Source organism: Jatropha curcas, chromosome 11, assembly GCF_041381405.1.
Source record: "Jatropha curcas cultivar XTBG-Jc1 chromosome 11, XTBG_Jcur_1.0, whole genome shotgun sequence".
Lineage (NCBI taxonomy): Eukaryota > Viridiplantae > Streptophyta > Magnoliopsida > Malpighiales > Euphorbiaceae > Jatropha > Jatropha curcas.
Genome location: NC_143161.1, coordinates 12248807 through 12260024, shown reverse-complemented (window position 1 = coordinate 12260024; position 11218 = coordinate 12248807). Strand labels below are relative to the sequence as shown.

Below are 11218 nucleotides of genomic sequence, written 5' to 3'. Positions count from 1 at the left end.
CTTAAGGACCTTCAATGTTGCTGATTTATTCCTTTTCTATCCTGATGATGATCACTTGAGGTCGAATTCTTTTGAAGTGGAGGGGATTGATGTGGAGCAACTTGCACTTCAATAAATGGAAGATTTAGATCGCTGCAAACCCAAGAAGAAGGGGCACGGCCGTACCATTTCCAGCACGCTCGTGCCAGCCTCTGGAAGTCCAGGACGCGAGACACACCCAAGCTTAAGGAGCACAAACACGCCCGTGTCACTTTCCAACCTGCCCATGCTAGCCTCTAGGAGTCCAGAGCACGCTCGTGCCGACAGTTCCAGCTACGAGTCGCACATAGACACGCCCGTGTCACTTCCAGCATGCCCCATGCCAGCCTCTGGAAGCCCAGGACACGCCCGTGTCATGTCCAGCACGCCCGTGCCGCCACCCTTACTAGGATTTTGTCTAGTTACGCCTTTTGTATTATTTTTTAGGGTTTTATGCTTTAGCCTAACCTATAAATAGGTTATTTTGTATCATTGGCATATTCATTATCGTTTGATCATTATTCTTATCAATAAACTTCTTTGAAAGTTTAGTTCTCTATTTTATTCCTCGGATTAAACATCATTGATCAAAACTCTTGATGAAGTATAATCATTTATTCCCATTTACGTAACCGTTGCGTCATGGGAACTCAGCATTGCATTTTTTTTTCCCTTTTGGAAAAACTCATTTTCAATTGCAAGAATTGAATTAAATTTTTCCTGTACATATTAATTACTAGCAAGTAAATTATGGCTCAATGAATTGTCTATTACAATGACAATTTCAGGCAACAATCACTTTGTTCTTTTTTCTTTTTCTTTTTTAGATTTGTAAATAAAAATGTAACTACAAAATTTAGGTTCCAATTTATACAAAATAAAGTTTATGAAATTCATATCGTGTAGAATTTTCATAATATAAGTTCTTAAGTAATAATTTTAAATTAAATATTTTTTTATTTTAAAAAATTTATATGTAAATAATATAATATTTTATTTATGGATTTTTTTAAAAACATATAAATGATATAGGATAAAAATTAAAATTAATTAAACTACAAATTAAAAGTAAGAAAATATTATGTATATGCCTTGATTTATACAATCGGACATTAATTATAAATTAAATAAAGATTGAGTAAAATCTACCCGTGTGTATAAACATAAAATTTTTTATAGTAATAATTGTAAAAATCTATTTAGAAAAAAAAGATCCATATAAATTAAAATATTATACAACTGTTAATAGTAACGCATTTATTTATTTTTTTTAGCTTGACTAACTAATTCTATGATTTAAAATCAAATGGATGTAATACTAATATACATGAAAATATATGATATAAAATTTGGTTATACACATTAGAAAATTTAATTTATCATTAGAAAAAAAGGAGAAAAAATTTTAAGTCAAACATTTAAATTATATAATTTAACTTTCTTTATGTAAAAAGATAATAAAATGTCATTCATATATAGCATGCTTTTAATTGAATAAATACATTATAAATGTTTTCACAATAAAATTAATAAAAAATTTTATTAACTATTGTTTACTAAGATTTTCAACAATTTATTTTGAATAAATAAATTTAATATCAGATAATTATTTATATTTAAAAATTTTTTATAATATTATTGGAAAGAGTATTTTATTCACATAATTAAAAGAAATATATTAAATAGTTTATTTTATAACGTAATATGTAAGTAACAAGTTATAGAGCAAATTTTTGATATTGTGATTTGTATTTAAATATTTTAAATTTAATGGAAAAAAGCACCTTCTGTAACAATAATGAAATTTTATTTTTTTACTCTAGTTGTCTATAAACTAGATTGATACTAGGTGTATACCCACGCGATTAGCGAGGTTTTATAAATTTTGAAATTTGATTTTTTTAAAGAATCATGAACACACATTAACTTGGTTTTATTTCCTTCCAAAAAAAAAAAACAGTTTTAATTCTAATTATCTAAAATACTAAAATGATGCCTATAATTTAATTACTGCCAAATAATTTCTCTCTGTTAATTATATCGCAAATTTTTTTCAATTTAAAATTGTATAATTTAGAGAATAATTTTTAAATATGGTTAATTATAAATTTGGTATCTCAACTTTCTAAAATTTTCTATTTTGGTGTTTCAACGGAAAATATTTGCAATTAAGTATCTGAATCCATAAAAAATTTTCAATTAAGTATTGCTTGCTTACATGACAGACCAGAATTACAAATAGGAAATATAAGATCCACTTGACATTTTAAAAAGTGTTAATTATGTTTAAGTTAATTGACATGTCAGACTCACTTAACACGTCAGAGATATAAAATTATTTTTCCTTCGCCCACCATTTGACGTACTCTCTCTCCTCGTTTATGTTCTTCCCTACACTTTATTTTTCTTCCTCGTTTATTTCTCACTCTTCTTTCTTTGTCTTTTTGCCTTCCTCTAATTCCTATTTCTCTCTAATCTCCATTATCTCCCTATAAACTTCTATGCTAAGTCCATAATCTCGACCTCTCGCCCCTCTGCTTTCGACACTCTCATGGTAAATGCATGCGCCGCCTCCAATAAATCCCAGTAAAAGTCTTAGTCCACCTCCTCATCCAAGAAATGCAAATCCACTAAAAACATAGGATCTGGCTTTTTTTACGTTGCTTTGCTGTTTTATGCTTTATCTGTTTTTTTTTTGAATTTAACCCATTTTGTTTTACTTTTTTTATGTTGTTAATTTCCATATGAATGATGATCTGGCTTGTTTCATATATGATAATATGTTCTTTCTTTCATTTTTTTTAGTAGACAAAGTATTGTAGCTTGAGTTGCAAGAATTGGGATTAAAAAAAACATTCATGATTCCAAGCACAATTATATTTTTTTTTTTTTTTTTGTGGTAACATTACAAATCTTTTGAATTTAAATATCTCTTTGAAAATTTTGATTGCACTATGCTGTACATAGCAATCTAATTTTTTTCAGATTGCTTTAGAATTTGAGAAACTATAGCATCTGAATATGTGGTCTTTAATTGTCCATATGCTAGTGCATTTTCCTTTGGAACTAAGGTCTATATACTGCCAAGCTGCTATTACAAGGCTTCATATGATTTTGGTGATTAGATCTGTAGTGCAGAATAAAATAGGTGAAGGAAAGGAAAGAGAGAAGGTTTTCCAATGGCATTCTGATTACTTTGATATATCTATATCTTACTGAGAGATTCACCAAAGATTCAAGAGAAACTTTTTTGCGGCAAATAAATTCATACTAATGATAATTAAATGATGATGATGTTTCCAACAAAAGACACAAGAAATATATTAAATCAGAACTTGTAAGTTACACGGTTAGAACATTACTAAAAAAAAACAGTTGACTCGAAAAAGAAAAAGAAAAAGAGAGGATAATTTCATGCAAAAGCACACTAAAAAGACAACTACTTGATTTGTTTTGCAATGTAAGCCCATTCAAAAATTTTTCAAGCTTGATTGCATATACTCAACTCTGTTTATGTACATGAACACCATGAAATATGCATATATACAGTAAATATTTCAGACCAAATTTTTCTCAACAACTGGCATACTTACTAATTGATCTGCAAGCATCAAAACTATTTTCAAGGAAATAAATATTAAATTGTTACCGTCAACTCCAAACCATTTCAAATTTCAGATGGGAATACCCATTTACATAGATATGAAAAATAATAATAATATGACATAAACTCACAACCAAAATGCATGCACAAATAGAAATACATAAATCAGTTGAGAAAAAAATGAACCAAAATTCAGATGGGGAATACCAACTTCATAAGAATAAAATGAACACATATAAGAAAAATAAAATAACTTGACATAGACTCACATCCAGAATACATACACAAATGCAAATACATAAATCAGCCAACAACAAAAAATGAAGCGCCAAGAAACTTACCATCTCCTTGAAGAAGCATATAAGATTTGACTCATTATGAAGTTGAGAATGTTTTGTTTTTCCAAATTCCTAGAAAAGCTATAATAATGTAGGTCAGTGGCATAAATAATTGCAAAATTATTGTGATGTAAGCTTATGTCCAAGTACAATGGTAAAGAACAGGTGTTTCTACTGGGCATTCAAATTAAGACGCTTTCTATTGTAAATTCAAAATATTGCATGCAATATCCTCAGTTTGACAGTTCCTAATTATCTTGATAATTAATATTATCCGGATAGCTAGAATAATTGGGATTATCTTAATTTAATATAAGGGACTACTAATTGTAAGTTATAATGTAAATTAAAGTTAAATTATGCCATGAGAATTAAATTGAAATAAGGTTAAGTGAGCCTCAATCATGGTGATGGGAAGCTAGCACTTGAAGTTCCTCAATCAACCATTTTGATTTAGTACTTAAAACAATTAATGTTTAAATCAACCTTAAAGTTATGACTAAAGTAGCCAAAACTTTATTCTTTCTTTCGCATTCTAAAACGTAGCTTTCTCTCTTCTTTTCCTTTCTTCTTAATATTTGGCCGAACAATAAAGAGTGAGAGGAGAGCATTTTAAGTTTGGTTTAAAGAAGAAGTTGATTTGAGGTAGAAACAAGCAAGATAGAGCAAATTATGTACCTCTATACGCCAAATAGGCGTTTTTGTTTTTTTATTTTTGAACTGATCTTGAATGGTTGTTCTATTTTTGTTATATATTATGTATTGTTACAACAATCATGAATACGTAAGATAAAAAAAGATAGTGGAATAGAATAAAATATTATTGCCATAGTACAAAATAAAAAACAATTTGTGGTTTTACAAAGCATGTTTTCTTTTCCTTCAACAATTTTAGACAATTTTTTATAAATATTTAAATATTTCTAAAAACAAACACGTTTGATTTTGAAAATAAGCGAAAAACTAAAAACAGAAACAATACCAAAATGAACCTTAGCTAAAACAAACAGACACAAATCCCAGCACACTTTCTTCATTTCACTCAACGTTGGCCATTTACAAGAGAAAGCATTCCGACAAAAAAATTATTTAGCTATTTCTCTAGCTAAAGAACATAAATAGAGCAAAGGAAAATGGCTCTAGAATTTACACAAAACTACCAAGCCTAAAGAAAAAATCTAATGGATATATTTTTCACAACGACTTTTAAACGCTAAGATCATATGGTGGTGCATTGAAGGTTGTGGCTGCACTTGTAGAATTTCCTGATGACAATGTTGAACCGTCCGATGACAAATTATAGGCAGATCCAGTCTTTGTTTCAGATTTGGTTGGATTATAGGAAGATGTATTTTTTGGGGTTTGGGATTAGGGGGGCCTCGAACTTTGAGATCCATGAAATCAGTAATTAAACCTGGTTTTGTTATCTTACTATCATTGACTTCCTTCTCACCAGTAAGCATCTTGACCACTGTAGACATGGAAGGTCGGAGCCTTGGAGCGTCTTGGGTGCAGAGTAAACCAATCTTCAGAAACCTACAGGCCTCCTCAGCATCAAAGTCACCATTCAATGATGTATCCACCAGCCCAACCAGCTCCCTTCGCTCGTAAAGTTCCCATGTCTGTAACAGGAGAACCGCAATGTGATGAACAATGCCTAATCACTTAATTTACTATGGGCACGATTAGTATGCAACTGAAAGAAACATGAGAAACCCTGTGGCCATTTTCCTGATTTTACATGAGACCTAACTTCATTGATGATCTCCAAGGATGCCAAAAAATGGTAAAAAGACAAGAATTACAGATCAACAAGCACGACACATTTGGTGGAAAATTTCCAAAAAGCACTTGGGCCACTTTGCTACAACTTTTACAGGATGCAACATGCATGGGTGGTTGAAAACCAAGCTGCAGAGTTTGGTTGGGTTTAGCATGACCTGAGAGCTGAAAATAATAGATAAGACTCCAGCATCTAAGACAATATGAGGAAGGCATGACTTTCATATTGCTAGTTTTCTTGGGTTAGATTATTGGAGCTTGGAGGTATGACTATTAATGGACCAGATCTTAGATTTCTGATTTAACAAGTCAAAAATGGATTTACTTCAATATGATTCAATATGAATTTGGTACAATTTTTTTTTTTCAGAGAAATGATATGAAATTAGCATTAATACAGGTATAAATGTTATTTATTATGAATACACAAGTATAAATACAAAGAATGATTTTATCCATGTACGCATGTAAAATATAGGAATTATTTTATGCTTGGAAAAGAAAATATAGCCATTGGATAACTGCGTACAATTTGTCAATGTAATATGTTCTTGAGATATGATCCATTCCGAACTAGTAGAATTGGCACAATGAAAGACTCATATATATGTAATGACAGACTTATATATAGATGTAATGACAAAGAAATTACTTCAAATTCATTTAATCTCTTCAACGAATTGTTATAAGGATATAATAATTTTCTTATTTTTCCAAATTAGTTTTGCTAATATGAATTAATTTTTTAAAGATTACAAAAAATATTAATAAAATGGGATTTAGTGTTTTCAGTCAGCATGTTGAATTATAAACTTTAATCCAGTCCGAATCTGATCCATTGACTAATTGGAGATTATGCCTACTTTTGGCAGAAATATGATGAGAATAATATCGAGGATTCTATCAAAAATGGTAATAGGTGAGGGTTGAATTCAGTTTTTAAGAACTTATTTACACCATTTTCCCTTGCCAGGTATCAATATGGTTGAACCAAGATATAGTTTCTTAAACATGCTGGTTATATTATGATGTTAGTGCTATTCAACTTTTAGCTTGTGTTTTTGTAACTGCTTAACTCTGGCTATTATGTTTTCATGTAAAAACACATCAAAATTAAAAAATAATAGTTCATATATATAACTTTATCCATGCATCTGCCTTTTCATCTAAAGAGTATTATCATAATAGTAATGAGTCAAGAAATTCATACCCGTTCTAAGAGATATTGTTCTTCGATAGGCAATCGTGTATTTGTGTTGCATCTTCCACTGACAATTTCCACAAGGAGGACACCAAAACTATAAATGTCTGCTTTCCTCGTTAGCTGCCCCCTAATTGCATACTCTGGTGCCAGATAACCTCTAAAACAGCAAATGCAGAAATTAATACCAGATCCTATATGCTTGTTCAAACAAGCACAAGCGCATGCATACATAAATGAAATTTAATGACTAAGCTTAAAAGACAACCCACACGTAAACTTAAAACATTTTATTGCAGCATCAGAATATGATCATATGCTTAAGAAAGCATTTTATTTGCGATGGGTATGTAATTCAAGGAAAATACTGGATTTATTCTGGTTTGGAAAGTAATTATCAACATAGTCAGAAGATTTCATCCAAATTATCAAAGAGTTATAGTGGTTCCCAAATATGCTGGATTACCAATCACTCAAGACCTGACAATAGAACATTCTCATAATCTCAAAAAACCAACATTCCTTTACCTTAGTCCAAAAACTAGTACGAGAAGTCAAAAAATAATTTAAATGTGCTGATGATATTGAACTTTATGATGGATTTGAATCATGCATATTCACCGTCTAATTCGTGCATCACTATTCCAAACAAACAACAGATATGCAACTGGCACCTTTCCATCATTGTATTCTCTGAGTGAAATTACATTGCAATGTAAAATAATTCAAACATTGACTTGCTGCACCTGACAGCATGCTTAGAAAAAAGAAGTTACATATCAATCAACATAACTGAAAAGTTCGAACTTACATTGTTCCAGCTACACGTGTACTGACATGAGTCATGTTGGGTGGAATAAGCTTGGCCAGACCAAAATCTGAAATTTTGGGAGACAGGTCTTTGTCAAGGAGAATATTGCTAGCTTTGATATCTCTATGAACAATGTGTGGCCGTAAGTCCTCATGGAGAAAGGCAAGCCCTCGTGCCACGCCAATGCATATTCTAGTTCGTGTTCTCCAACTAAACTGAATGTTACTTTGAGTGTGGCCTACTCCTGAAAGGGAAAATGCACTTTAGCAATCAAATTCAACTTGAATGCAAAACAAAGGGCAGTTAGGTATTAAGGCAACCTTTGCGTAAATTCTATTATTTTACACATATAATACTCATGGATTAACAAAGAATAAAACACTAAGAAAAAATTTAGCAAATTTCTAAATAACTTATTTCCAGAAAACTGAAGGATGGAACTACTTTTCCATGTTAAGAGCTACCAAGAGTAGCATGAATAAGACAATAACAAAGGCTTCTCAATGAAGAACAAAGCATTACCAAGAAGAGTTTGTGCAAGACTGTTATTCTCAAGGAAGTTATAGACTAAAATTCTGTGATTTTCTTCCACACAACAGCCATATAGCTTAACTAAGTTTTCATGCTCTATCTCCGAGATCACATTAATTTCCGTTAAGAACTCTTTCGCCCCCTGTCTTGATTCAGCTGAAAGAACTTTTATAGCTGCAATTTTCCCATCTTTAAGCCGTCCCTGACCAAAGATAATATATTTTAAGGAGAGAGTAAAAAAAAATTACTATGTATAATGCTTTATTAAGGCATGCATTTAAAAAATAATCATGCAAATACCTTGTATACAGAACCAAAACCACCCTCTCCAATTTTATTGGCTGGACTAAAACCTTCAGTAGCATTTTTTAATTCCCTATAGGTGTATTGTTTAACATTGTGAATTCCTGCAACTTCTGTTCAGAAATAGAAACCAATAATAAGAAGCTTTATTATTGTTATGGTAAAAATAGCTATGAATTGTGTAATATGGAAATTATTACGGCAGGTATATTACTCTTTAGAAGAATAATTATTTCAGAAAGATATTCTCATCCAGATACATGAGATGATGAGATATATTTCAAAACCTACCCACTTACCCCATTATAACACAAAGAAAATGCTTCATTTGCAGCTTACCTTCATCAACTCCCAAAGAATGCTTTGATGAAGAATTACTCTTCCAACCAAATAAAAAAAAGGAACAAGTCATAATTGTATGATAGACCAGTCTTCTCTATCGAATGTCAAAAGATGTCCAAAATTAACAACTTCCAAGATCAGCTAACCTGAATCATCAGACACACATGACTTAGGTACACAGTTTTGCAGCATGAAAAAAATAAATAAATAAGTAAAAGAATCAAGGACAACAATGACTTTGGTACTCTTGACGTTGGAAGTTTCAAATGATGCACTCAAATCCGTAATGCAATAAAAACAAGATTACGTCTAATTAGGATGTTATTTTCTCATGTGGGAACAAAACTATATTAGTATGCAAGTGAGCAAAATCAAAATATGAAGACTTTGCAAAGTTTGCATAATCCCCCAGCCAAGCCAAGAAATATATAAATATACAAGAAAATCTAGAAAAGGCTCTAGCACAGAAACTCAAGCCAGAAGCAGTACATTGAGAGACACATACACCACATAAAGCCATAAGAATGCAAATGAGGTAACAATGATTAATAGTCCTATAAAGTCGAGAACAGAACATAACACAAGAACAGGAAGCTGTAACACCATTTCAAGTATCCAACCCAAAACAAAATATAAAGGCATGTGATAATTCTAATGCAACCAACTTGTTTAATATTAACAAAAGATCAAGGACAAGGGGCAACAAGGAAATGCCTAAGAAACTATCCACTCCCACACTTCTGATAAATTCCATCAAAACACCACAGTCAAGCCTTTCATCTAATTCTGCTGTAAATGTAGAATAATACACCTCCACAGCTTAAGAGACTCTAATTCATGTTTGATAGCTGAAGTCTATTAAATTTTTTTTCCTTCACAAGGTTGAAACACTGCACCTCCATTTCTGCTTGGTTGAACTCCTACTGTTATTTTTGTCACTAGTTTTTTATGATACATCTAATTGACCAAGGGGCAATAAATCAGAACTTATCTGGAACCCAAAAGACTTATTTGTTGAGAAAGCCAAAAAAATGCAAAGAATTGCATTTTATAAAAGTGCAAATTGAAAGTAATAAATTTAGCGGATTTTAGTGCTTCTAATTCACAACTAAATTCAGTTGTATGTTTATTTCCAATGCACAAGAGACTTTCATAAAATTGATTAATTAATAAATTTCAAAATATTCCTAATCCTTCATAGACAAGAAAATCCTAGCTCAAGTTAAAACACGAATAATCTTTATAAACAATGACAAGTATGCTTCCACAATTCAGTCGTAGCCTTGATGTTTCTAAGACATAATTAGTAACCCAACAAGAGGCAAACACCTCTGATGCTAAATATACAATCTTTCACTTAAAATGAACTTACCCAGCAGAAATCGTTTAAAAAATCAGACAGAGAAAAGAAAAAAAAGATACTGAATTTGAAATTGAAGCTTGGAATTAGCATAGCCCAGGAAAACAAAAAGTCAAAGAAAGATGAGAACAGATCAAAAGTAGAATAAGACTAATAAGAGAGGCTTACCTTGAAAACCCAGAAAGAAGAAGAAGAAGCAGAGATGGGTTGGTTAAGAACAGAGAGAGATTATAGGAGGCGTTCGCTGGAGGTGAGGTGAGGTATGAATTAGAAGGGAACAGGTGGAGAAGAGAAGCAGTGTTGGCAAAGTCCATGAAGGAACGCTCACGTTCTTTGAATCTTCAATTCCTCAGCTTGACTTGACTTTTAGCATTTGAATTTGTCGATAATCTAATTTAATACTAGTGCTACGACTACTCCCTTTTCACTTTTAACTTTTCCCTAAAACTAACAAAAAAAGGAAAAATGATTTTATCGTGTTTATTAATCCTATAAATAATTATAAAAGACAAAGTTGAATAGATACATACATTTAGAGATGGAAGTGACCACTCCGTTCCGTCTAACGAAGATATGAATAGATATTAGTTAGTTAGGATGAATACGATTGCTATCCACAATAAATATGGGTAGGGTATGGATATTAAACTTTATGTACTCGCTATTCATTATTCCTTATAATAAACGGTTTTGATAATAAATACTTGCGTATTGTACTCATTTATTAGTAAAAAACATATTTTAAATAAGTTTAGATTTGAATAGTTTAAAATGTGCAGATACTATATCCGTTTAAGAGGTATTTTAAATAAGTTTGAAACGGATAAGGGTAGTAAAATTTTAAACGGATTTTGATATGGATATTTAAACGAGTTCAAGACGAATATGAATAGTAAAATTTTAAATAGATAGGGTTACGGATAATTCA

The 11218-nt window shown here is 31.2% G+C and overlaps 1 protein-coding gene across 1 annotated transcript; it reads right to left on the bottom strand.

Moving 5' to 3' along the window:
- Positions 1 to 5151: 5151 nt before the first annotated feature.
- On the bottom strand, positions 5152 to 10680 carry LOC149492587 (cold-responsive protein kinase 1-like). The gene is given in 8 exon segments (XM_089716725.1): positions 5152 to 5321; positions 5324 to 5582; positions 6953 to 7103; positions 7755 to 7998; positions 8277 to 8487; positions 8586 to 8701; positions 8928 to 9076; positions 10459 to 10680. Coding segments are annotated over 7 exon segments (1209 nt in total). The 5' UTR covers positions 9001 to 9076; positions 10459 to 10680; the 3' UTR covers positions 5152 to 5166.
- Between the last annotated feature and the right edge of the window lie 538 nt (positions 10681 to 11218).